This window comes from Lineus longissimus, chromosome 10, assembly GCF_910592395.1.
Source record: "Lineus longissimus chromosome 10, tnLinLong1.2, whole genome shotgun sequence".
Classification (NCBI taxonomy): domain Eukaryota; kingdom Metazoa; phylum Nemertea; class Pilidiophora; order Heteronemertea; family Lineidae; genus Lineus; species Lineus longissimus.
In genome coordinates this window covers 4,018,888-4,046,778 of record NC_088317.1, presented here as the reverse complement: position 1 = coordinate 4,046,778, position 27,891 = coordinate 4,018,888, and the positions used below count along the sequence as shown (strand labels likewise).

At 40.2% G+C, this 27,891-nt stretch overlaps 3 protein-coding genes across 7 annotated transcripts; 2 read left to right on the top strand and 1 right to left on the bottom strand.

The window, feature by feature from the left end:
* The first annotated feature begins 42 nt into the window (after window positions 1–42).
* LOC135494657 (kidney mitochondrial carrier protein 1-like) lies at window positions 43–11,066 on the top strand. Of its 3 annotated transcripts, none has more exons than XM_064782844.1 (10): window positions 43–170; window positions 428–535; window positions 903–1,050; window positions 1,276–1,370; window positions 4,821–4,853; window positions 6,315–6,499; window positions 6,856–6,980; window positions 7,221–7,389; window positions 8,423–8,503; window positions 8,630–11,066. In XM_064782844.1, the coding sequence occupies exons 2-10, from the start codon at window positions 457–459 to the stop codon at window positions 8,666–8,668; spliced, it is 954 nt and encodes a 317-aa protein (XP_064638914.1). In that variant the 5' UTR covers window positions 43–170; window positions 428–456; the 3' UTR covers window positions 8,669–11,066. The 3 variants fall into 3 exon arrangements, with proteins under 3 accessions (XP_064638914.1, XP_064638913.1, XP_064638915.1); XM_064782843.1 differs by having other exon boundaries at window positions 425–535; XM_064782845.1 differs by lacking the exon at window positions 4,821–4,853 and having other exon boundaries at window positions 425–535.
* Window positions 11,067–11,816: 750 nt separating this feature from the next.
* On the bottom strand, window positions 11,817–14,390 carry LOC135494659 (methylosome subunit pICln-like). 2 transcript variants are annotated; one of them, XM_064782849.1, is made up of 4 exons: window positions 14,314–14,390; window positions 13,162–13,388; window positions 12,812–12,919; window positions 11,817–12,506 (listed from the first exon to the last, which is right to left on the bottom strand). In XM_064782849.1, the coding sequence occupies exons 2-4, from the start codon at window positions 13,346–13,348 to the stop codon at window positions 12,301–12,303; spliced, it is 501 nt and encodes a 166-aa protein (XP_064638919.1). In that variant the 5' UTR covers window positions 13,349–13,388; window positions 14,314–14,390; the 3' UTR covers window positions 11,817–12,300. The 2 variants fall into 2 exon arrangements, with proteins under 2 accessions (XP_064638919.1, XP_064638917.1); XM_064782847.1 differs by lacking the exon at window positions 14,314–14,390 and adding an exon at window positions 13,663–13,923.
* LOC135494656 (transmembrane protein 164-like) lies at window positions 14,190–27,093 on the top strand. 2 transcript variants are annotated; one of them, XM_064782841.1, is made up of 6 exons: window positions 14,190–14,300; window positions 15,514–15,905; window positions 18,803–18,919; window positions 19,231–19,309; window positions 20,078–20,178; window positions 22,047–27,093. In XM_064782841.1, exons 2-6 carry the CDS (start codon window positions 15,546–15,548, stop codon window positions 22,440–22,442), a joined length of 1,053 nt encoding a protein of 350 aa, XP_064638911.1. In that variant the 5' UTR covers window positions 14,190–14,300; window positions 15,514–15,545; the 3' UTR covers window positions 22,443–27,093. The 2 variants fall into 2 exon arrangements, with proteins under 2 accessions (XP_064638911.1, XP_064638912.1); XM_064782842.1 differs by lacking the exon at window positions 14,190–14,300 and adding an exon at window positions 15,231–15,298.
* Window positions 27,094–27,891: the final 798 nt, after the last annotated feature.

Sequence of the window (27,891 nt, the reverse complement as noted above, 5' to 3'; positions counted from 1 at the left end):
ACGTGTTCCAGTGTACATTGCAGTGTACAGTGTACATAATGTACAGCATTAGTGGATGAGTGATGTGTGTGCGGATTGAGGAAGCATTTTGTTCGATTTCTTGCAATCTGTTTCATAATATATTAGTGAAATTGTGAAGTGTAACTGTTCTTCTTGTATTATAAAACACTGTGAGTATCAATTTAGTTGCAATACTGCTCCTATATTTCATACAACGATGAGACGTTGGATCGGAGAGATTACAAAAATAGCGAGGTTTCGCATTCATACGAATTACGATTACGTTTACTTTTTATTTTGGTGACGGTTCGTTATAACTCACTTAGAAAGGTGACATAATCATCCATCCAGTTATATGTAAACCCATTGATTATGATCAACTGTATCATAATTCATATGATCAAATGTATCGCTATATTTTCAGAAGTCCAGAATTGATTGAATAGATCAAGTGGGATGAGACCCCCAAGTGGGAATTGGAAAGACTGGAGACCATTCGTCTATGGTGGACTAGCATCATGCATAGCAGAATGTGGTATGTTCTTTCGAGGGATGTGACATATCTGATTTTGGAGGAATTCTTTTTTTTCTCATGAATTAATTTCACATTTTTTCAGGTTTTCCCTCGGCACCGGTCACCCTTGCCTTTCCAAAATATTCCATCTGTTGTACAGCTGGATCAATTCTTTCAGTTTCAATTGAGTTTTCCTGTTGACCTGGACAGCCAAAATTTCGTACTGACAAATTTGATAGTTGCCCCTTGCCACAGGTATCTTTTGTTATGTTCGGAATGAAAACCATATGTCCCATATATGCACATGACAATCGATAATGTATCTTCTACTGAATCAAATGATCTGTTTTGGTCTTTTGGCTTAGCTCACTAAAAGCATCTTTTTCAGGCACCTTCCCTGTAGACACGACTAAAACTCGACTTCAGATTCAAGGGCAGAAGCTTGATCATGCCAACTCCAACATTCGATACCGTGGCATGCTCCACGCGATGTTCCGCATCGGTCGAGAGGAGGGTTTCCGGGCGCTGTATTCAGGGTAAGCATTGTAGTGTTCCCAAAGCATTTTAGTGTTCCCCATTGCATTGATTCTCTGTTAGGTTAACTATTGTGGTTACAACTAAACGAGTGCGCTGGATTCCTGGCAGATTTTATCTCACTGCCAACTTCCACTCCTTCAGAATTTGCCATTGTGTTTTCAGTTTGCTTTGAATATTGAATTTTATAAGAATGTCTTCATCTATTTTCCTCGTTTCGTGTTCAGAATCTCACCAGCGCTGCTGCGGCAATCCACCTACGGTACGATTAAAATTGGCGTATACTATTCGTTGAAGACCCTCCTTGTTCAGAAACCTGAAGGTTAGTTATTAAAAATATTTTCCCTATCTTCTCATCCTACATCAGACTTTGCTTCATCCAGGGGTTGCTGTATAGGCCTAGTTAATAACTGTTACTCTGTCTTATCGGTTGAACTTCTTAATAATATGTACCCGGTCCTGTACTTTGCTGTTCTGTTGGTGCACATGGTGTTTTTTATGCCATTGCGTGATGCATTGCAGGAGAATGATGTTGATACATGGAGGAACTGCTGTGGAGTATAGGAGTGTGGAGGTCGATATTAACAAGGTTCTCCATCAGTCATGAAGTGTGAATCAAGTCGACAAATTCTTCGTAGGGCTCCCAAAAATCTGCTTTTGTGACTAAATGACTAAAGGCTAAAATGTGAAATCTCAAAACGAATCCTTATCGAAATCCTGGAAATGTTTGTTCTAAAAATATCTATTCTTGTATGTATGTTGGCTTTATGCTGTTCTTTTGAATAATTCCGGGGCAACCTCTGGACGGGCTGTTTTTATCCATTTTCTGATTGTTTAATGCGATTAGTGTACCATGTGTACTGAGTGCATTCGGGATCTTCCAAAAAATTTACGAAGAATGAGAAAGAATTCAGAAAAAATGAATCAATTGTGGGCATTTGGCTCAAATAAGCTTCCATTTTGATTTTCTTGCATTCATATGTGTACAACAGTGTCTCAGAAATGTCACAATATGATATGTGGAAAAGCAGAGAGACAAAAGGTAGAGTTTCTGGCATTCATTTTGATTGGAATTGGAAAACCCAGTTCAAGAGATTTCGTAGTCTACCAAGATAAAAATCATGAAAATTTGATTCTTTTTCTTCAAAGTTTCTACAAAAACTGGAATAGATACGTGAAAAACTATTTTGTGACATTTCATAAAAGATTGTTGTAACAAAATCTTCTTTCATTAGGTTCGCCTAGGAATATGAAGATGGAATTTAAATCGGTATCAAATTTTGAAAAAGTTTGGCCTGAAACTCACTATTTTATTGTGGTAAATGATGCCACCAAAGGAATCCCGCTTGCACCATCATCTCAGCGTTTGTTGACAACTTGTTTCCTTGCAGGAAGCCGACGTGCGGTAAGCGCCCTCATTTGGGGACAACCAACAACCTGAGGTCACAAGTGTATGTACTGTATAGTGTAAATTATGGTTTTCAATGACGATCAAGTCTGATAAAATCGTTCATGATATAAAATATTGAAATTGTTGATATGTGTTGGTACCTTAACACTTTCGCTACCGCAGGGTCTTGGGAGTGTATCGTGCCCCTGCCCGCATCCGGTATAGACCAGGCCGCCTAGATCCCAACTTGTTTAATTGTAAAGCTAGCTTTACTCAATCTTCATTGAATTGAGTGCAGTGCTGCCATCTTTCAGGTGTAACCAACCAAAAACTTATAGGGACTGTTGTGAACGATAGAACTTGCGCCGGGTACGGACCCGGTTAATGCCGGGTACGGTAGCGAAAGCGTTAAAAACAATTATTTATCGGCTTCACTTGGTTGTGACTCCTCATTTGACTTAAAAAATCGACAATACTAGTCCCATCACTCATTACTAACTAAATACCTCTGCGTGTGACTGTTAATGGCCCGCAAATGAGCAGTTTAAATCGATGCGATCGTAATCAATCAATCGGCAATTTAAGTCGCTCGTTTGCGCAGCGCTTTTCTGTTGTAAAGGGTTTCAGAAAAACTTTCCTTGCACACAAATGCTTGCAAGTTTTGTGGAATCTTTTGCGTATTTAATCGCTATACTCGTAGCAAATGAGCATAAGTCGAGTTCATCTTCAAAATGTCCCTTGTGCTAAATGCATAGATCTAATCTATCAAAATTCCAATCGGAGATTCATACTTTTAAGACAAGTTATCTGAAACCCTAGTTGAGATAGTGTCTTTCTGTCTTTGGGCCTATTTTGCTTCGTTTATTTCTTTATTACTTTGTAACTTTTTGTCCAGATTCTTTTAAAGTGTTGTCTTTCTGTCCTTTCAAACTCCCACTGCCCCAAAAGACGATTTTCGGAAAAATTTATTCTCGAAATCCTGTCGACAACATCAGTAGCGGAGAACTTGAGGGATTTCACAAAAATGCTCTCAGACAATTTGATCATCAAAGATGATAAAATTACCTTCCTCTTCCCTAGGCGCGCATCCACCACTGATGTTCCTTGCCAATGAGTTGGTTGCTTAGCAACTGAAGGGGAGTCGGTTGCGGCATTTATCAAATTTTGGAACTTGGCTATCTTGCTGTTGGCACACGCTATTTGTATGACAGATGGAGGTGTGTATCGTATTTTAGAACTTTGATGAAACTCTTATAGCGAACTTCTTCCGAGCAATACAATGCCCTCACAGCTATTTGAATGACATCAGGGCTTGGTTGATCAAAATCAAGTTAGCTTTTAAACGGAATCGTTAAGTCAAACATGAAAAATTAAATAGGATGACTGAAAGAGATTAGAAAGAGATAACATCTTTTAGGATACTTGCATATCTTTTAGCGATAGCCTGGGTTTGGTGTTTGAACACTCAGACCCATTTGGTGACAAATGTCATGAAATTACCAATTATACCTGGCATTTTCAGGGTAGTTAAGTCATGAAAGCCAATTGAAGCCAGATTAAAAGCAGTCCGCTTTGACTAACTATTAGGACATCTATGTTTATTGAAGCTAAACACTCTGATGTAAGCTTCGTGTGAGACAATTGAATACTACCACAAGCTAGAAAAAATCTCAAATTCAAAGATTTGCCATCGCTAAACCAGTCTACTTCCAGCGGAGCTGCTATGCTAGGCTAAATATGTTGCCAGGCAACTGCTTCTATATTTCTGTCTGACTGCACAGGATCGGTTGGCTTATGATCGTAAATAGCGGAGATCCAATATTGGGAACTTGTTAGGTTGTGAAATAGCGGTGATGATATTTGCAGACAAGAAATAGAAATGTGTCATTGAGGTTTTGACCCAGTGAGGCTGACTAGAAATTCTAGAAATAGAAATGTGTCATTGAGGTTTTGACCCAGTGAGGCTGACTAGAAATAGAAATGTGTCATTGAGGTTTTGACGCGGTGAGGCTGACTAGAAATAGAAATGTGCCATTGAGGTTTTGACCCAGTGAGGCTGACTAGAAATAGAACTGTGTCATTGAGGTTTTGACCCAGTGAGGCTGACTGGAAATAGAAATGTGCCATTGAGGTTTTGACGTGGTGAGGCTGACTAGAAATAGAACTGTGTCATTGAGGTTTTGACCTCATGAGATTTGAGCAAAAAATATTAAGTCTTGCAAAATATGCCCAGTGAGCAAGACTATTAGGCACTTTGTAGTAATTAATCGGTATTCTAGTGTCACTGATCTTTGATCACTGGAATCTTTTGTCAAATATTTTCAGAGGGGTCAAGGCATTCATTTCAGTTTCATTAGCTTTTGTCTCTCATGATTTTACCAGCCTCCAAGCATTCCGCTGCATCTATTGTGATCTGTAAGTGTAACCAATATATTCAACTCGCCACTGTGATCACGCTCACCACATGTGCTCATATCGATCTGTGGAGTCTGGGGCCTGGATGGATAAACACGGGAGCTGGTGTCTTGATTTGAAGGTGCTTAGGAAGTACAGTAGAACCTCTCTATAAAGGACACCCTTGGGACTGACAAGTGCTGTCTGTAATAGAGAGGTGTCCTGATCAGATAGGTCGAAATTAATGGAAACAACCAATTCGGGACCAAAACTAGTGTCCTTAATAGAGAGGTTATCCTTAATAAAGAGGCGTCCACTAAGAGAGGTTCCACTGTACTAACATTTGGTTTAGGGCTGATTGAGCTACCGGACCCTGGTTTTGACCAGGATTTTGATATATTTTAAATGGGATTTAGCTTTTATTTATTTAAATTCTCACTTCGCAAGAAAATATACCTTCTCTGCTACAGAATGGCTTACTTCCAGTAACACATTCTCAAAGGTTAGACTAGAGCATTTGATTATGAAAACGCCGCTATAAGATTTTTGTAATCATATTCATCTTTTAATATTCTTAGATATTCTTTGGTTAAGGCAGTCCCAGTGTCCCAAATTATGAATTGAACAATGAAAGTGTATTGATGGTGAATGTCTTGTGCCTTAATGGCCGTGAAATATGATGAACTACCTTTTCATTAGCGTTGGCCGGGAAGCCTTACCTTCAAGTTGAACTTAACCTCGTTCTAAGGTTATGGCACCATTCCAGGTCGTCTGCTGAATAACCTAATTGTTAAAGTACATCCTCCCTGAAGGATCAACTTGGGCGTGATAAATGTTTACCAGCCTGAAAGCCACCTATGGCCAGCAGATTGTTGTTTTGGCCAAAAAACTCTTTTAAGTTACCGGTATGTTTTGTTTCATTTGATATCTTTTATTTCATGATTTTATTTTGTATGAATGTTGTGTGGCATGTGTCCTCAGTGTTGTCATGGTAACCTATTTCTAAGAGTCAGTTTCAAACATATTTTTGGTGTCAAAGTCATGGAATATCTTTGGAGGTGGAGTGTTTCAGCCTTGGGAGAGTTGTTTGAGCGTTTGTTGCAAACACAAACTCCCTGAACATGATTGTGGAATGGGACATATAGAAATGAACGTTTGGAATTGCATTGAAATGTTGCTACAATAGGGAAGTACTTTGCAACTGGCTCACTAGTTTGGGTTTCACCATTTTGTCATAATAACAACCTTTCCTGGTGGTAAAACAGTTTATATCTGCTTACACATTGAGGAGTCACATTTAAAAACCATTCAAAAAATAATTTCACTGTCATTATCATCAATTGTCATGACCTTGAGCCAATATGGCCTTGAGCTAGTCTCATAGCCATGACCTTGAGTTAATCTCATGGCATTGACCTTGCCCGCAGGCCTTTGGCTTGTTCTCCTGAGTGGTGAGTACAATCAGTTTGTTCTCCATTGCAGATGAGACCTTCGGTATGGACGTGGTTTGTGGTGTTTTTGCCGGGGCGATCTCTGCGGCCGTTGCCAACCCGACTGATGTCCTGAAAGTTCGGATGCAGGCAAGCAGTGGAGACTTTGCACAGATCACCATGTTGCAGGCATATCGCAATATCTATGCCAAAGAGGGTTTGAAAGGCTTATGGAGGGTGAGCTCATTGTCTCAGTCCTTTAGCAAGACACTTAACCCTACATTGCATCTCTCCACTCAGTATTGTGGTAGAAATCGTTCCTAAGTGTCAATTGGAAGGGAAACCCTTGATAGCGCAGCATGTTATCAGATTTAGAAGCACTGATCCTAGTCGCTATTAAAATGCTAGGGAATTAGGGATAACCTCTGGCGCGATCAGGCGTTCAACTTGGGTAATGACACGGTAGACTTAAACCTTAACTTAAAATACTATTTGCTATGTATATAAAAATGTCTTTATCTCTGCTTTGCTGATTGCATCATTTTGAATCATATTAGATAAAGATTAATTTGTGTAAATTTTTTCATTTGCAGGGGGTTGGTCCCACGTCTCAAAGAGCTGCTATAGTTGTGGGTGTGGAGCTACCTGTCTATGACATTTCAAAGAAACACCTGATATACAATTTTAACTATGGTGATGACAAGGTTGTTCATTTTGTGTAAGTGTTACACAATACCAGGTGACTCCTACCTGTTGATGGCTTAAAGCCAACTTCGTAGTAGCAATACAGTGCACTTCCCTGGCCTCAGTCAGTATCAAAGCTATTGATGCATCATTAAATCACACACGAGTTTCTGAATGGACCCCTATTGCCCTGCAATGAACTATTCTCGTGTCTCTGAAATCTGCAACTTGCATTAAAAAAGAGATCGGCATATAAACTTTTGTTTTATTTCAGATCAAGTTTTATAGCCGGTCTGACTGGTGCTATTGCGTCAAATCCCATTGATGTCGTCAAGACCCGGCTCATGAACCAAAAACGGCCTGTCAAGGGCGCAGTGCTGGCTACACCAGTGGCTGGATCCCCGGCGATATTATACACAAGTGCTTTCGACTGTATATGTCAGGTGAGTCTATGTGTATCCATGTAGGAGAGGGGTCAAAAGCGATGCTGATAGTCGGATCCTGTTGATGTCATCGAGACCCGGCTCATAGACCAGACACGACCCGTCAAGGGTGCAGTGCTGGCGGCAACAGTTGTTGGATCCCCGGCTATATTATACACAAGTGCTTTTGACTGTATATGTCTGTTGACTCTAGGAAGAGAGGGGAGCATGCTTTAGATTCAGATTTCTTTAGAGAATTCATTTATTCATTGATATCGGCCTAACTCCTGAAACTAATGCAGGTGTTGTCCATTCATGCATTGGATTTTACCTCAGAATATTCAGATAGAGATTTAGAATACGATTAGTAGGAACTAGTTATGACACAGGTGTTGATATCTATATTCATAGAAATTTATTGAAATTCTACTAGATAGACTCATTTAGAGATGTGTTGCCATTCAAAAAGTAATCAGAACTTAGGCTGTGTCTATACATGTATATTAGCTGTATTTGGGCTACATTCAACTGAAAACGATGAAATGTTGGCAAAGCTAAAAGTTGGCTAAAATTTGATAGTTAACACCTTCAGCGCCAAACCACGTAGATCTCCGTGGCCCAAATCCCCCTCCCTTTGAGCTGGTTATCGGAGTCTCGTTGGACTTCATGAAGGAACTACGCCATCGCCATCTTCAGGGCAAGGTAGGAACTGAAAAGACAAGAAAATGTATTTTCAGTTCCTGCCATGCCCTAAAGATGGCGATGGCGTAGTTTAACGTTCTGAACTACGCCATCGCCATCTTCAGGGCACGGTAGGCACTGAAAAGACCTTTCTTGTTATTTTAGTTTTTGTCTTGCCCTTAAGATGGCGATGGCGTACTTTCATGAAGTCCATGAGACTCTGATAATCAACTCCAAGGGAGAAGGGGATATGGGTCACGTAGATCTACGTGGTTCGGCGCTGATTTACATTTTCGATGTTGATTTACATCGTGACCATCAGTTGAAGAAAACTTTGATACAAATTTATTGACTTTTGTTCGTTTCACTTCAGACAATAAGACATGAAGGACCAATGGCACTGTATAAGGGATTCATCCCTACATGGGTCAGACTCGGACCATGGAATATCATTGTATCCTTTTGTAAATAAAAACTTTGAGTGCAAAGCTTTCATATTCAGGTTTGGCTGGACTTGAAAACTCCTGTATACAAGGGATCATTTCACAATTCACTTCTATTTGCCTTAACCCGAACCCAGTTCTTCATGACCTACGAACAACTAAAGAAGATTTATTGACGAGCCGCCCAGACTTAGCTGTGATTTTAAAGATGTGATAAATTGGTGCCTGGTTCTCAGCGATGATGTTGGTGGCAGCACCTCCAGAGTACCAGTCTGCCGCTTCATAATGAGACAAGTCAGGAGGATTCTGGTATGAGCATGAATGAGGCACAAGCAGATGTGGCTGGCTTTCGTTTGCCTCCTTGGTGAAGTCTTCGGATATCAAATAATGAATCATCTTTGATGGAATGTTTTACGGAGAGATCAGGATCTGTCTCCGAGTGGCGGGACCATAAGGAGATTTGACCCATATCAACTTGAGGACCATGTCAAGATTACTCCATGCCAAAAGGAAGGACTTGCCATATTTTGTCATGGGGAGGGGAGTTGCATTTCAGGATTTTGTACTTGGCATTATCAGCTGCCCGCGATGTAAATGATAGTACCTTATTTGCCATTTCATCGGGGAGGGGTTGAGGGGGCAGGAAACTTGTTAATAGTCTTCATGGTGGTCAGGTGTCTATGTCAGTTACAGGCCACAATAGACATGCTAGAATTCTTAACACCTTCAGCGTCGAACTACATAGATCTATGTGGCCCAATTCCCCCTCTGAGCTGGTTATCGGAGTCTCATGGACTTCATCGAAGAACTATACCATCGCCATCTTCAGGGCTAGGTAGGAACTGAAAAGACTCGTGGTCTTCATGAAAGAACTACGCCATCGCCATCTTCAGGGCAAGGTAGGCACTGAAAAGACCAAACCACTGAAAAACAGAATAAAGCTGTTCCGACATCGGGAATTTTTAGGGGGGGGGTGAAAAGGGGCTCATTTTGGTCATTTTTCAACCAAAAAATAAGATATAGTAAAGGAGTGTAGCAAACGTTACTCTATTGATTCAAGAAGACCTTGTCTTTGAGAAGTTACTGCAAAAGACCTGATGTAGCCATCTCTTATACTTTTTTCTTCTGGGGGTCTGAAAATGGGGTGTTGGGGGTGGGGGTTGAAACACCGGCTGAAGGTGTTTATGGCTGGTGAAATTGAAATGCCTTTGACCCCTTTGAAATATTTTGATGAAAGATTCTGGCGAATGTATTGTGGTCTGTTAGTGTTACCTGAATATCAATCAACTTGAATCGCCACTTTGGCATGAGGTGATCATGAGATGGTCCCTTAATGAGGCTACACTACTTCTAAATAATATTTTTTGGTGCTTGTTTTAAAATTCACGTAAAGCAGTGAAAGCATGAGGTACTGAACTATAATCTCAGTTTTAATTTTGATCATTTCTATCATTTGTAAATGAACGGCAACTCTTTAGCGAGTTATATTTATTTGTTATGAGTCGTCACCACATTGAGGGACTTATACTGTGTCTTCCCTGCATTTTGATTTTAAACGCCTCGAGATTCCAATACAGACAAAACAGTAATATTGGGCTGAAGAAACAGACAGGTGATGATGATCTAGGTCCAAGGTTGCTACATCAACACTGAAATTCTTCATAGAAAGCCTTTTGACATGAACACAGTGTAGTGTGTTCCTCTCACATGAACGAAAAATGTGTACACCCTTATACAGTGCAGTGTGTAGTGATCATTGTTCTAGTTGAACTGAAATAAATGAAGTAATACATGTACTATAAGGCAAGGAAAAATGCAGATTTGACCTGCTCTTGCATGCTTCCCTTCCATGAAGACTTATGTCCTGAAGTTGGAAGTTGTTGTCAATATCCTAATGTGTTCATAAAAACTAATATTTTATTGATGTTTTATATATGTCGATGTAACATTTTGTAGAATGATAGTTATTTAGGTTTTTATGTACAGATCAACAGAAAGTATTTTTTGCCCAAAATTTGAGGTTCGTCTAACTTCACCACATCCTTGGATTCAGGCTTTTGATACTCTTAGAATAATCGTAATTGAAAAATTCTATTGGAACCAGTGACCAAAGTCACTGGTTCTCATCGAATGTATTTCCTTGCATATATCAGGCCCAACTGATGATAGATAAGTATCATATCTTAGAAGGTATAAGCACACTGACTTGGCCTTGTATAATGGACTAAAATGCTGGTCCGGTTGAACCAGATACATGCAAGGTTTACTGTCGTTTATACATCAGTCAGAACTCCTGTGCCAATGTAAAACTCCTATGCCTATGTGAAGATATGCAGATGTGTAAACGTTATGCTTGAGCAATTGTTATGCTTGACGCAGAGTCTGTATTTCATCGAACTTTTGTACTATAAACTGCCTTGCAGACAAGCTGCCTCCTGTGACCCCCACCAACTACCACTTTTACCCACAGACGAGAATTCTTTTTGTTGCAGTTTGCAGGGACAGAAAGCGTTTGTTTGCGAGGCACTTAAGCTTATGTCTGATATGATCGGTAATAAATGTTTTGTCGCAAAATTATCTTGTTTTTGATTTATTGTTCATACTTCTTTACAAAGGGAGAATAGTGTTTGAGCATTGCTGTCGAGGGACAAGGTCTTTCAATGAGAACAGGCTCGGTCTTCTGTTCAGTCCTGGGTGGACCCCATTCAGCCAGACCCGACATCCCAGCAATAAAATTTGGGATCCACCGACCATTTCAGCTGACTTTTTCTGTTGAAGGGAGATCAAGGTTCGATAACCAGCTTGTCTTGGATTCTGACTACGCCCACTCTTGCTTGGAGGAATCGTTCTCCAAAAACATTACACCATCAGCATTAGTGAATACGTTTGCAATAAGTCAATTGGGTTTATTGGCCTGTTGACTGTCTTTGGCAAACGAGAGGAGGCCATCTCCATCTGTTGTCTTTAGTTTGCCCTAGCAAAGGCACTAGGTACATAAATCAATTCGGTTTATTGGCCCAGTGACTGTCTTCAGCCAGGGAGAGGAAGCCAACCCAAACTAAATGTACAGATCACTTCAATGGGGCCACAAAGACACTAGGTACATAAATCAATTGGGTTTGTTGTCCTCGTGACACTGTTTTTGGTTTAGGAGAGGAGTTCATCTCGGTACTCTCCACTTGAATAGGGTCCTAGCTCACACTATAGAAGGATCAACTTCTGCAGGATGTCTACAGGGTATCCTCATCTTGTTAAAGCATAACGTGCATCTGTCAGAATTGCTCCTGGACAAAGACGCCCTACTGAATAACTCAAACAATCGAATTACAAAATTCATACAAATTTAATGACAATGAATGTTTTTGACTTTGTACAAACAGCACATTATGTTTAATATGTAAATGCATAATGGATGATGATACTACACTTTCATAGCACTCTACAACTCTAATGACATCATATCAGGATATATCAATCTAGAACCAAAAACATTTAGCTGGAGAACTCGCAGAACAAATGTCTATGCCATTAAGACTGTAGTTGATTGTAAGGACTACTGTTAATGTTACACCAACAGTTTCAATACGAGAGGACTCTCCCTTGGTTACCAATGAAGTTGTTTATTCTGTTCAGTCACTTGCCCTAATTGGCTGCGTTTGTTGTATTTGGTTTGTGACAGGCTCTTATTTGAGAATGTTTCCGGATTAGGATGCACTTCCTTAATTGATGAATATTTCTAACATCATGCAATAAAAATTCTTTAGATCATCGTGCAATTTTAGCACAAAAAATAGTCCACTTTGACATATCATTGCATTGCCTCGTCATTAGCATCCTCAAACTGTCCAGTTTCCATAGATTCTCCATCACCGGTTCCATTAACCTGATTCTCTGCCGTACCATTTTCTGCTTCCCGCGCGGCTTCTCCTGCTGCTAAGAGGCTATCGTATCGATCTAACGTCGCTTGCTGCTGTATCGTTAAGAATTCTGTGTCTGGTTCATCGCCATAAAAATCTGAAATGAGAGCAGGCATACGCGTTTTTTAAAATCCTATCAAAAACTGGAATAAGGCCATTTCTTAATCAAGTTTACCACATTTCTGTTTTACTCAGGAGTTACAGTTCAATGATTGCAATGTTTCCTCACTACCTGTCTTGACCTGGGTGGCTAATTTTGACCCGTCTGACGTCATGAATTGACCCCAACCTGGGACCCACCTCGGTGTTTGACGCTAAGTCATTCCTGACCCTGTTCCTCCAATCAGCCTGGCAATCAGCGACAGAGAATTTTTTTAGATATCTCCAAATTCTTGCACTTACCATCTCCTTCTTCAAACTCTTCCGGTGCTTCTGAATCTTCTGAATTACTATCATCAGGATCAGGATGCAGGGCTTGACAATGGCACAGGGCATCATACATCTCCTTCACTGCAATAGGAAATAGATTTTTTTTAATTTAAGACAACACATCGCTCCAAATTACTGCTTCTGATATCAGGGTTTAGGAATTGTCGGTATTGGTTGTCTATCCAAACACTGCAGGGGCGGAGTAACAGGTTATGCTTGTTGTCAAGGCCAAACTGAGGCTATCACATAATTCATTTTAAACATTGTAACCAAGGTGTTTCAGAATCGATCCAGTCACTGCCTCCTTTTGCAATGATACTTACACTTGGTAGGATCCTGTGGCACAAATCGGATTTCCGTGATGGGATATTCGTCCTCTTCTTCCTCTTCAGACCCGCTCTTTTCCTCATCGCTGTCCAACTTACAGGATGCTTGGAGATACAGGCAGTCATGAGGGAATGCACTCCTGTCTTTTGATATTGCGTGGATTGCTATGGCAACATACTCCATGGAAAAACCAAGACCTCCTTCAGCTACCCAGGATAAACGGCTGAAATCGGAATTAAAACTGTGACTGTACTTGTTCATATAAAAAGACAATATTTAGATTATAGCAGCTAAACAATGAAACTAATGTCTGTAATGACAACAGTACACATTTACGTGGTGATTTTATGAGTGGCGAAGATACTGCACCAACAGATCGGCATGTGACTGGACAACCGAACGAACAAAATGTTTGAAATTTTCCAACTATGGCCGGCATCATCCGTTCACTACGATACACTAGGATTTAGGGGTTAATGAGTAGATTGGTCGTATACCTTTCCGCTATGTACAGTGTCCCATTTCCCATTTCTCGTTTTCCAACATTTGCCACAGTGTTGGGTTGCAACAGCTGAACCCCTTCAGTTGGGGGTGGAAAATTGGTCAAAAACACCATATCTGTCTTGGCTGCTGGATATTTTCTAAGGCTTGAAGCTATAAAGTAACCCCACACGAAAGGATTTCGATTTTTGACACTCTCTTAGTGTGGGGACAGTGTTTTTAATCGAGATGTTTACAAAACGTCTCAACCACGTTTTGGTAGTAGTGACTTCCAAATTTCTATCAATCAGAATGTTAGTTTCATTAGCTGCGGACCATACCGCGTAGTAATACTGAGAAAATGTAACTCCACTTTACTTTGAATATTGCACGATTTATAAAATAAAATGTTTAAAAAATTGCCAAAATGTTTTAATTTTGAGTTTATCTTACAAGATATTACAAATATTTAATAGTTTCTACTGTCTGTAGAGAATACTATATAACCTCCTTGCGTCAGCGGCTTCGGACACGGATGGGTGTTGTTCGGTCGTCTTAAAAATTGTTTGTGATTCATCGATTTTTTGTGCCTAAAGTCGACGAAATTTCATAAAATAGGCATCTTTATTTCAAAATTCCTGTATCCAGTGATGATGTAAGTATGTTACCTTATGTTAGAAGTGTATACAACTTCCTACTGCACCATGTATTAGATATTTTTCGTATTTTCCTGAAAAATAAATAATCCACAATCTATTTTCAAAAAAGAAAAGATTCTCCTCACTGATACTGTCACTGACATGACACTGAAAAAAACTGAGAAGATAGATAACCTGATTTTGCATGGTGAGTCATCCCACATTCTGGGTTCGACTGTATTGGGAACAAGCAAAATTAGAGATGAGTACAAATGACAATCGCAATGTCAATGACTCCAACTCAATGAGTCCATGTAATGTCAGTCAATGATGTCAAGTTCACAAAACCGTAAAATAAAATGCCTGTAAATATTTGATAACAGCAGTTTTTTCTTCAAGTGACCATAAACCGTGCCAAAGAAAGTCAAGTGTATGTAAGTGTCATGGCTGTTTTGAGGAGTAGCAATCGGAGATCTACATTAGATCGAGATCGTTCTTGAGCACCTGCGTAAAATTAACTACCAGGTACACATGTCAACAATAACTTTGAGGCCACAGTTTGAGTGCATCTATTCTTCTAGAGACTTTAATCCGGGCACAATGTTTTAATTCCTGGCAATTACCCAGTTGACCCGCTTTCCAACTGTAATTTGGATATTGTCCTAGTTTCATATCACCTCATACATGTCATAATTCATAAGATTAAAAATGCATGTACTTTACACTTTTGTGTTTTATAGTCATAAATAGTTGGTGTCCTGATTAGATAGGTCAAATTGAATAGAAACAACCAACTTGACCAAAACTAGTGTCCTTAATAGAGAGGTGTCCGCTAATGGAGTTTCCACAGTATTTGCAATCTCTTGATGTGGTCCAATATTTGACCTAAATATTTCCTACACTGATTTGTTATTGTTTTACAAAAGACAATTGAAATATCATACTATCATAGTTTTCCAAGAGGACAGGTGGTCAAATGCATTGTTAGCACCAGCATCTGACAGGATCCAACAGAGTCAGTATTTTCAGTCCGATTTAATAGTGGAAGAAGAGCAGTGTGTTCCAATCTAAGAACAGATAGATCTGCATTCAGTAGTCCTCGAGAAAATGGATAAGCTAAGACGATTACGAAAAAGGCAACAATTACCTAAAGGCTCACAATCTGAAAAGCCAGGAATTTGCTCAGAGCTGAATATTATTATACAATTATTTCTTTTGTTGTCTTTCTAGAAATTCCCAATACTGGTAGAAGACGAGGCAAGATGGCTGGACGAGACCCTATTCGATCTCTCTCCTGGTACGAAATCTACGAGTGGACATTCAAAGGCGTGGATCACACCCTACCCGGAAATGGCGGCCCAGAATGTGTGAACTTCATCAGTCTCGCGCAACGAATCACGGAGAGTGTACTAATGGGCATACTGGGACTTTTCGAAGCCTATTGTGCGCTGAAACGAGTTAAATTACCAAAGACCCTCAAACCAGAGTCCAGCGACTGGGTAGGGCGACGAGTACTTTTGATGATGATGTGTCTGACATTCGGTGTGGAACTTGGATTCAAATTCGCCACCAAGCAGTTGATTTATATTCTCAATCCTTGTCACTTGGTCAGCATGATTCAGGTAAGGAGGTATTTTCGTAACTCCTTCACGGCATAATATCTCACCCCCTCCCCACACCCCACTTCAGACACCTAGGGAGAAAAATGATATCTTCCCAAATACCAGAGCTGTCTGAATCAATACAGAAAGGATAGCTACTCCCCTGTCCTATATTTTCTTTCTTCAATTTAAAATGACATAACACAGTTGAACCTCCCGCAGTGGACACCTCTCTATTAAGGACATTTGACTTTCAAACAAGGTGACCAAATTATTCTAATGACATGTGTGATGTCACTGGTGGTTGCCTGAACATAAGAATGGTTCCTGGTACAAAATGTAGTAGTCATGTCATGTGAAGAAAAAGACACCATATCAGTCTTGTGTCAACTCTCTCGGTCTCAATCTGTATTTGATTACCTTCTGATTACAAGTTCCTGGTACAAATTCTATATTTCATTGTGCAAAACTCACGTTTTTTTCAATAATAGATGGCTAATACTAATACAAGTGAAACAATCACACCGGGGTTAGACTTTAGCAGTTGCTGGAGATGCTGGCAACTTCTTTTGAAGAGCCAGTTTGTTCTACTTGCAACCAGTTATTTTGTCTTTTTCCAAAAATTACATTGCCATTTGAGGACTACTAGTACTGGTTTTTGGTCAAATGCATGACCAGCTCCTTTGAAGTTGCCCAATTGGCAACTTGGTGTGAAGCCTTGAAATTGATCACTGCATCCATGCAGATGTACATACAGATGAGATTTTACAAAAGTTCCTTGTAGTGCTTTCGCCAAGACCCCACCTAGTGAGAAACAGGAGTTGCTTGCTTGGACTCAACATCTTTGGTCGAAAGGCCCTGGGCATAACAGTCAACATGATGACCACGTCCCAGTATCAACCAGAACCAGAACAGTGGTCATTTCAAAGCATTGGTCTCTTTTGCTGTGAAACCAAGGAGCTAATTTTGACCTTTTTGACCAAATAGCACTAGCACTGGCACAAAACAAATTGCTGTGAGGCTGTCAGACCAATGTTGTCTAAACCGTCGACAGATCAATACATTTTGTGCATGTTGCCAGTGAAGTAGCAGACAGTGACTTATCTTGCCTACAAAGCTGGTGTTTTATTAGTTCCCCTGGGCCCATGCCATCATGGGCTCTTGTCAGGCAAGCAACGCATCATCTTGCCTTCACACAGATCCTCAGGAGGATGAAGTTGGCATTAGCTCAGTCGTTAAGAAAACATTTTCGGATGAGGCTGCACATTTTAAATATGATAATCCTTTCAAATCGCTGTTGGCTTGCTGTCAACAGTTCTTTATTTCTAAAGATGGAATGATAACAAAAATGGATTGAAGCTGGTGGAATACCCACATGGAGCCTATCAATATTGCTGAAAATTATCACTTTACAAACAACTATGTACATGTAGAGTACATGTACACTGTCACTATTGTGTCACATAGTTACAGCACACAATATGCACGTATCATTGGATTTGACGGTCTGTGTATATTTATTGTAGCAGATGGTGACTTCTGTCATTGGCATTGTGCAGAATCTGGTAATCACTCATTTTATAATTTCCCTGTCGAGACCAATGGAGTATAAATCCATGAGAGTCGGGATGGAGTTCCCTGGGTCCATCATGGATTCATGTCTGACCAAGGCTTCCAGTACCAGCACATCAACATCTAGGCTCATCAGGACCTCACAAAGATGAGGTTATGCGCAAAGCGGAGGAAACATGATCACATTTGATTTGGCGGACCATTTGAAATGTGATAATTCCTTCTAATTGCTTTCAGGTTAGCTGTCATATCAGGTTTATTTCTGATGAGCTGGGCTGATAACCAAAACGAGTTGAAGCTGCAAATGGACGATCATGCCACAGCTCAAGAATACCAGCCTTGTAAAATGCAAACTATGTATAAATGCAGTTCAGCAAACATTGCTGGTTCATGAGAACAGCAGAACAGCATTTGAAATCTTTCCAATTGGTTTAGTTTGAGTTGTTGTCACATTTCCTTTGATGCTGGCTTGATAACAAAAATGACTTGATGTATAGTTTGTAGTTTGTTACAGTGCACTTTACTACAACTCTACATTATTGACCTTGATTATTGACTCACTTGATGTGCAGTTCTAAACAGATACAACAGTGCGAATACGTATGTTGTTATGGTGCCACTGTGTGCAGATATTGGATTTGAAGTGAATGAAGGCCAATTGGCGATGATGCACTCTGTAGCATACCCATCAGCAGACAGTGACTTCTGCTGTACATGTAGTACATTTGAACTACAGTACAGTAGAACCTCTCTATTAAGGACACCCTTGGTCCTGAAAAGTGGTCTCCTTGATACAAAGGTGTCCTGATTAGAGAGGTCAAATCAAATGGGAACAACCTATGCGGAACCAAAACTGCATTGTAGTTTCTTTAAGAATTGATAGGGTGTCTATAATAGAGAGGTGTCTGTTAAAAGCGGTTCCACTGTGGCTGTTTTATGTGTTCCCCTGTGTCCACCTCATCATGGATTCTTGTCTGGCGACCAGCACATCGACATTCGGCCGCTTAGTTATCCTCGGGAGCATCATTATGGGTTGATGAGGTGTAATCTGAATGCAGGCCTTGCAAAATAAAGTAGCTGAAGACGGCTTGTCATCGTTGGTAGGAGGGAGGTTTTCATTGACCAAGGACTTGTTTTTGAAAAGAGTAAAAAAACTTGACGTTACAGGATGATTCACCCACATCCAAATCGGTTTTCAAATCATGAAAACCACTATACTGTGACGAATTATTATTCAAAACACGCCGCAATATGATGATGTAGTTGTTTTCAACGATGAAAAAATCCAGTTAGGGATCGGGGCATATTTCCCAGAAATCATTGCGAGAATTTGTATTGTTTTTCAGATATTCCTGTTGTCCGCGCCAGCCAATCAGTTCACAACATTCATGTTCCGATTACATATGCATATGTTAAATGGAGCGCCCCTTGCCATGATCTTCCCTGTCATCAATACAAGATTAGTAAGTAGAGGCAATGAATGAACTAACTTGTATGATGTTACCGGTTAAATAACAATTTTTGCTACTCAGATACCAGTGTTCTCAACAAGACCATTTGTCTTGGAAGCTTGCCACCCTACCTCAGAAGAGCCACGCTACCTTGCTTTGTAAAGAGTTTCCACTTTAATTTGCTGGCGACTTTGCCTTGTGTTGCACACTGGCAAAACGTTTTGAATATCAAGGGTAGCACCCTACCTACAGGGGCTATTATTGCACCAGGGCTATAAATGTACCACCTTACCTTACTTATGTATTTGCTTCTTGTTTTTCAGCTTCCCTGTGAAACAGGCGTGTACTATATCCAGCACGTCCTCATACTTGTGATACCATACTTTCTGTTAAGGCACGGGGGTAAGTAGAGTATAAACGGAGCTTGACAATGCAGTGATATGCATAGCCAAAATCATGCTATCGTAATAATCATCATCATCATCATCATCATTATCATCATCAAAGCTGGCATCATCATCATTATCATCATCATCATCATGACCATCATAGGTGACATCATGGTCCACACAAGGACCTTGGCCATAATTGATGCTTTACTATACCGGTATGATAAAAAAAGCCTGAAGCTATTCGCCCCAGCTTGTACATGCCATACCATAAAAGCTCGGTCTGCTGATTTATCTGTTTTATGGCCAGTTAGTGGATTTCTGGCATTGATTCGTCCTGTACACCAAAGTGGTATAACTCCAGAGTAATGAACATTAAATACTTTAATCAATATATATAATTAATCAACGCAGCTTTTTTGCCACAACAAACAGCGTCCAGCTTTATTTATAGTGAAAAGCACCTCCGCAAACAACAAATTAATATGGCTTCTTGATGTATTCTACCCAAACCAACATCGTTGAATAATTTATGATTGAGCTATTTGCAACCTGAATGAGTTTCTTGTAACCAATAATGCTCCGATGAATGTTACCGTGGTGATTGGTCATGGTGGGCCTTCGCTGTTTATTATAAAGGGGTGCGGCGTTCATTATTACTGGTGGTCCTGGAAAATAGAAATCACTGGAGTTGTACACAATGTTATTATGGACACGACTTTGCTGAAACTCGGTTCTTAGAGAAACATTGATCAATAAATGTTTTTATTTCTTGTTTCAGGCGTGTACACCGTGGAGCCGTTGTTTGACTTCAACTGGTGTTTACTCTCGAGTGGTTTACTCTTCTCCTATCATTTTGTGCCGCTACACTATCTGGCTTTTGTAAGTATCGATCAGCGAGGAGGACATCTCTCCTACAGGGCTGTTGGAATGGCCCAGTAAAAGCATCAGCGCCTGTGATCTCTGAGGTCCAGGGTTCGATTCCTGGTCAGTCCCGTTACACTTATGTGATGGAGAGGCCAATATCGACAGTGTATGTTTCCTCCGGGGTCTCCAGTTTCCTCCTACTTACATTACAATTGGCCAATATCGACAGCGTATGTTTCCTCCGGGGTCTCCAGTTTCCTCCTACTTACATTACAATTGGCCAATATCGACAGCGTATGTTTCCTCCGGGGTCTCCAGTTTCCTCCTACTTACATTACAATTGGCCAATATCGACAGCGTATGTTTCCTCCGGGGTCTCCAGTTTCCTCCTACTTACATTACAATTGGCCAATATCGACAGCGTATGTTTCCTCCGGGGTCTCCAGTTTCCTCCTACTTACATTACAATTGGCCAATATCGACAGCGTATGTTTCCTCCGGGGTCTCCAGTTTCCTCCTACTTACATTACAATTGGCCAATATCGACAGCGTATGTTTCCTCCGGGGTCTCCAGTTTCCTCCTACTTACATTACAATTGGCCAATATCGACAGCGTATGTTTCCTCTGGGGTCTCCAGTTTCCTCCTACTTACATTACAATTGGCCAATATCGACAGCGTATGTTCCCTCTGGGGTCTCCAGTTTCCTCCTACTTACATTACAATTGGCCAATATCGACAGCGTATGTTTCCTCCGGGGTCTCCAGTTTCCTCCTACTTACATTACAATTGGCCAATATCGACAGCGTATGTTTCCTCCGGGGTCTCCAGTTTCCTCCTACTTACATTACAATTGGCCAATATCGACAGCGTATGTTTCCTCTGGGGTCTCCAGTTTCCTCCTACTTACATTACAATTGGCCAATATCGACAGTGTATGTTTCCTCTGGGGTCTCCATTTTCCTCCTACTTACATTACAATTGGCCAGTATCGACAGCGTATGTTTCCTCTGGGGTCTCCAGTTTCCTCCTACTTACATTACAATTGGCCAATATCGACAGCGTATGTTCCCTCTGGGGTCTCCAGTTACCTCCTACTTACATTACAATTGGCCAATATCGACAGCGTATGTTTCCTCCGGGGTCTCCAGTTTCCTCCTACTTACATTACAATTGGCCAATATCGACAGTGTATGTTTCCTCCGGGGTCTCCAGTTTCCTCCTACTTACATTACAATTGGCCAATATCGACAGTGTATGTTTCCTCCGGGGTCTCCAGTTTCCTCCTACTTACATTACAATTGGCCAATATCGACAGCGTATGTTCCCTCTGGGGTCTCCAGTTTCCTCCTACTTACATTACAATTGGCCAATATCGACAGCGTATGTTTCCTCCGGGGTCTCCAGTTTCCTCCTTCTTACATTACAATTGGCCAATATCGACAGCGTATGTTTCCTCCGGGGTCTCCAGTTTCCTCCTACTTACATTACAATTGGCCAATATCGACAGCGTATGTTTCCTCTGGGGTCTCCAGTTTCCTCCTACTTACATTACAATTGGCCAATATCGACAGCGTATGTTTCCTCCGGGGTCTCCAGTTTCCTCCTACTTACATTACAATTGGCCAATATCGACAGTGTATGTTTCCTCTGGGGTCTCCATTTTCCTCCTACTTACATTACAATTGGCCAGTATCGACAGCGTATGTTTCCTCTGGGGTCTCCAGTTTCCTCCTACTTACATTACAATTGGCCAGTATCGTTTATAGAGCTAATAATGTCCTAGCTATCGCTCAGCTGTAAACTCAATATTTTGTTTAACTCTCCTTGTCATAAATACCATCTTTAATCAGTCAATCAGAATTTTAAACCTTTTCTTTTCAGAACACGGAGGTTAATTTGAACAATATGCTGTGTCCAGCTATATCGGATCCATTTTATGGGAAATATTACAGAATAGCAGCGGTTTGTCACCAGGGGCTCCTCCTAATGATCCACGGAAAGATATACACGTTACTTTGCAGTAGTGTCGTACCCCTGCGGAAAAACTTATTCCCATCAGACGATAAAAGTGTCGCGGTCACAGGTGACGCCCAAGAACAAATCGAAGAGGTTAAAGCGTGGGAGCTTTTGTGCAATCTGATAAAGCCATCGCCGGAGAGTACCGCGCCGTCAACGGAAAATAACCACAATGCAACGGAGAGGCATGGCGCGTCGAACAATATCGATGCGAAAAACAATATATCGGAGAACGTAAACGGTCATGCCAAGATTCACTAGTTGTATTCTTTATTAACCCTTTGTGGTATTTTGTTATTGTGTTGTGAGAGATTTGTCAAAAGTTTGAGATTTGAACTTCTTGTGTGGAGTGGTTGAGATACTTTATAATATTCATGTACTTCTGTTTTTGGAGAGTGTATTGCACAGCACGAACAAGGGATGTTTCCTAACTTATAATTCGTGGTTTTCAAAGCTTTTTGAATGATTTAGGTGAACGAAATCAATTTTTTCTAAAACTTCAATAGCAGGGAATGTCAGGTTGCAATTTGTGCTTGCGGCAACATTGAAGTAGAGTTGAAGTATCATGCAGATCATTGCTAGTGACTGTATGGCTAAATTGGGTTTATGTCATTATATGGACCCTATGCAATTATATTGATTCATAGGGCAAGTTTAGCCCCTAATTGACCACTGGTGACCAGAAATGGCAATGAGAGCATACTTTCTCAACCTACTGCTGGTCAAATCAGCGTTGTAAATTCCCTGCTAAAAAAGTAACTTAAGATGCACTATGAACAACATGGAATACTGTGATACTGTGTTAACGCCATTAAGTCGGTTGTGTCTCACATTGCATGTACATGTAAAATAGGGCTTTTGTACAGGCACCCGTTGACTAGCTTAATTGCGTCAACACAGTTTTTCCAATCGTAAACAAAGAAGTCACACTGAGTACATGTACACATGTAGATAGGTCAGGTTTTTTGCACCATAATGACAAAACTCACAAAATTGTAAATATCCATTTCATCCATTCTTGACATACAGTTCAATTCCTACCATTCCAGCGTGACTTTATAATGTAGATCATCATGAAAGTAATGCCTAGGTATTCTTTGAGGTGTGTATTTCATGAGAATTAAGACACTTTAAAATTCTTTTTTTTAGTGTGTTCCTGTTCTAGTTTTTAGCCAGTGAACACGAAGGTTACTTAAACATTGTATACCCCAGTTCAATTTCGTGCAAGTTTATCAGGAATCTTTTGCAGGTTATTTCCAGTATTTCGAATAAGGTCAATATATATTGTTGAATGGTGAGATGAGCGAGTACTAGATCTCGTCTGGTGGTCAAAGTCAATCAAGCCAAAATGCTTTTCTGATTTCAACTTTTTGCTTTCAAAGATAATTCTGGCGCATTCTTGTTGTGTGTTGAGCCCCCCACAATTCTAGTCGCTGCGACATATCCATGAAAACATGATGATTGTGGTTCAGACGCAGTCACTGACTGGTTAAATGCGATCGCTCGTCATTTTGTCATTGCTCAATTGCCGGGACTAAAATCACCAGTTTTTAAAGACTATTGCTTGACACAGCGAAGAGTAAGATTCTTCGAAACTACCACAGAAGCGATCAACTACCAACACGCCATCTATCAGTAGGCAGGAAAACTACGTAGCAGACAATCTCTTCAATGAAACTCAGTAAATAGCGCATAAGGTGCTCGTCGCCAGTAGTCCTCCGATGTATTTTGCAGGAAAAGGGTAAAATATCTGGTTGCCAGGATGCAACCTCAACTCTAAAAGAAGTCGCCCACCTTTAAATGAGCTAATCTCTGACAACGGGGCTATTGATAAATTATTACTCTTGCTACTTGGCGAAACGTTCCAACTGAGAACTATCCAAAGATTTTTTTCTCTTTATTACAGACATTGCAATAGGCCAATATGGGTGAAAGCAATAGTATACTAAGTCATGTGCTTATGCATTTCTAGTAATATGTGCTTACTGTTGTATGCCCAAAAACTTGTCTCCGTCTTTCTGCACTTGTTCATATATTTCAATGCTAAAATCTTGTTGCTTTCTAAATTTGTTGTCCATTTTGTCAAAGAATGATGCAGTCTGGTGTCCGGAACTTATACATAATCCACTATAAAATAAAAACATCACAACCAAGGTGTTTTAGAATATCCCTCTAAAATCTTTTCTCTACATTTATTGTACATTCCATAAAAGTTTGGACCATTTGTTTCATTTGGTAGAGAGTAGATCCTGTATTGTTTTGACCCATTTATCTCAGATACTGGTCTGTTAATTTGAAGTAACTTCCCCCTTGCCTTGTTCAGGCTTGTTTCTCAGGCATTAAGCTTCATTTCCACAACAGCGGGAAGAGCCAGCCAACGTGGGAAATTGCAGATTTTTCACAGGCGTTGGATTAGATTTGATGTAAGTTATTGGCACGGCAATTGTATCCGACCACAAACCCTGTGGAACGCGAGAAAGTGATGCGGCTTCCCGCAAAAATGCGCTGCGGTTTTCCGCTGTGATCAAATCACTTGTTACATCATATAAAGCATTTCTATCCTAGTCAGTAGTCCAAGAGATCACATTTCCAATATTTCCTTTTTAAGTCCCAAAAGCTGTCAATATTTCACTGCTTACCTGAATTTACTTAATAATTGAGCAATTAAGTCATTACAATCAAGTCAAATGAACATGATATTATTGTCTTTGGAGGTTTTTTTGTGAAAAAGAGTGAGACTGCCTTTTGTTGGTTTTGTGTTGCAATTTCTTCTGCCTTTTTTGAAGTGTGAGTTGCAGTTGTAAGCATTTTCTTAAATCAGTATTCTTATTAGCTTTTCTAACACAGCTTAATATTTTGTAGTTGTTACGTATATCTAATCATTAAACTTTTTAAAAGCAAAGAATTTTGGTTGAAAAAAAGTGATAAGTATAACAGTGATATCTAACTTAATTGTTAATGAAAAGAACATGTATGCTAAGAGCTACATCAGCATTCGTGGTTTGGAAAGGGCATTTTTCAATAGCCTTTGATGAACAGTATCTAAAAATCGTATTTAGCGAAGTATTTCTCTTGCATGCCAGTTGCAAAAACTAGTCTTGCTTGTTACCATAGTAAAAGATGTACATGCTTAGGTTTAATTTATGTCACATTGCTGATGTCACTATGCGTAACCATGGTAACTGTTGCTATGCATTTCCATGGCAACCACATGTAACCATGGTGACTATTAGCATGTTCGATTACTTGCACAGGGCCTACACATGTATTTAACGCCACTGCGTTCGTTTACCCCTGTGTGGTGTCACAACTAGTAGTTAGTGAACAAAATAAGTAATAAGTAATTTGTGTTGATGCAGTCTGTAAAGCTGATGTGCAATTTGTGATGTTAACATTTCGTCCTATGCAGCTGAATTTGTATTCATTATCATGTAGTCTAGGCCCAAACAGGTGCACCGAATGCCGGGTTTTATTACATACCATGCAACCTTTCAAACACTTGTCTCCCGAGGAGAAAGGTTAATATTCGTTGAATAATGGTACACCTGTGAAGGGTTTCCTGCCTGGATCATTCTCTTGTTTTCATAATCAATCTTGCCTGGCGGGAATGCGTGTGATTTATGCTATTGATATTTTGTGCAATAATCTATACTGTGCTTTCTTCCGAGTTCTTATGTTAGGGCAAGTGTGATTCTGTTTACAATATTTGAAAATCATGAAAAGGCATTGTCGCTTTCTTGAAGTAATCTTACATATCCTTTGTCGAGGAACTGTAAATCTGTGGGGATTGAGTTTGCGATAAGTCTATGACATTCAAGAGCTGTCGAGGGCAAAATTACTATCTCTTCGTAGTATATCATCTTAATGTTGTCTCGTATCTATTTGCATTGGCTTATGTGCAGAAACAATGTACAGTAGAACCTCTCTATTAAGGACACCCTCGGGACTGACAAGTGCTGTCCTTAATAGAGAGGTGTCCCAATTAGAGGTCAAATTGAATGGAAATAACCAATTTGGGACCAAAACTAGTGTCCTTAATACAGAGGTTGTCCTTATTAGAGAGGTGTCCGCTAAGAGAGGTTCTACTGTACTTGCATGCATCAGTGATATCTTCATATATTCAGTCATCAATTATCAACTTAACTTATTCATTGTATAAATGCATTTAATCTTAGGTAAGGTAAGCTGGCACAATTATAGCTCTGGTACAATCTAGCCAGCTGCTTTCTACACTGTAGGGGTATAATTGAAACTTCTTTCCCTTGTAGGAGAGTGGAGTGTCTGTTCAACAGCTGTCTCTCAGTGACTGAGATCGTTCCATCCTTGTTTGACCGTAACAAACATTCCTTTTCTTATCTCTCAGCCTGAAATGTCCACTGTGGTGGTTCACATATGCAATAAAGATTAAAAGTCAGCCAATTGACGATTATATAGAGTTCAAGTTTTCACATGTTTGCGTGTCACAGTTCTTATTTCATGTGTGACATAAAGAATGAACAAGTCATTTTAAAAGAGCAGGCTACGATTCACGAGATCCCTTTTCGCCCTCCTGTTGTGTTTTCAAGCCTAATTCAGTTTAAATGAATCATGACAAGTGACAACGTGAACCAACTCCAGCCTTAGAGGCTCGTAAAGAGTTTCTTATGTGCTGTGCAACCAACTTTTACCCCTGGGATAAGCTGGTGGTTTTGTTCACAGCATTTTGATGTTTGTCCTGGCTGATGTGCCTCCCAGCCTCAAAGAGGATTTAGTAAATGAACAATACAGGCTGTGGATGTGTGTTTCATTAGCTCCTTGGTCAAGTAAAGGTGGAATGGTCTCTGTGTGCTCGTATGCATTGCACACTACTGTAAATTATACACTTTATCAATAAGATTGTTGTTGATAAATGGAATAAAGTGATTCAGGTAAAGCAGTCTTGTCGTGTTCATCCTTTTCAGTTCAAATTTCGTAGCATCTCAAACAGGTTGAAGTCTAAAATGATGACACATTTAGTTCTCCTTGAACCCCACCCTACTTTAACACCTTCGGCGCCCCGTGGCCCAAAGCTCCCTCCCCTTAGAGCTGGTTATGGGGGTCTCGTGGACTTCATGAAAGAACTACGCCATCGCCATCTTAAGGGCAAGGCAGGAACTGAAAAAAAACAAGTTCATACCTTGCCCTGAAGATGGCGATGGCGTCGTCGTCGCTTTTTTGCTCAAAGTGTATTCTATCAACCCTGAACATTGATACACTATTAGGATGTGCCTAAATATTTGTTTTATATATGTGTGCCTAAAAAAAGAAGGAGTTTGGATGATGAAACTGATAAGCCCTTCCCCCTGATGAAACATTCTCTCTTTAGGTTTCAGCCTTGAGATGCTACTTAACTGACTTATATGCCCTCTCGCCATGAAGAGGACTAAGTAACTTAACTGCAACATGATAGTTCAACCCATCAGAAGTGCGAGGAACCTTGCCATTGTCTTCTTTCACTGGAAGGTTCCATCAAGTCTTCAAAAAGAACACCTGCAGCACCATCTCGCTTCACTGCATCAAGCTATCTACACATGTTCTGCCTCTTCTCTTGTATCGAACTTGTCCTGGGTGCCAGTTCAGCCACCTCTTGGGGTTCTTCTAATGTCAGTGGTCCCAACATGGGACCATTGCAGAACAAATCGCCCTAATAATGACTTGGACTGTGAAATATTTCATGGTTTCTGATTATCTT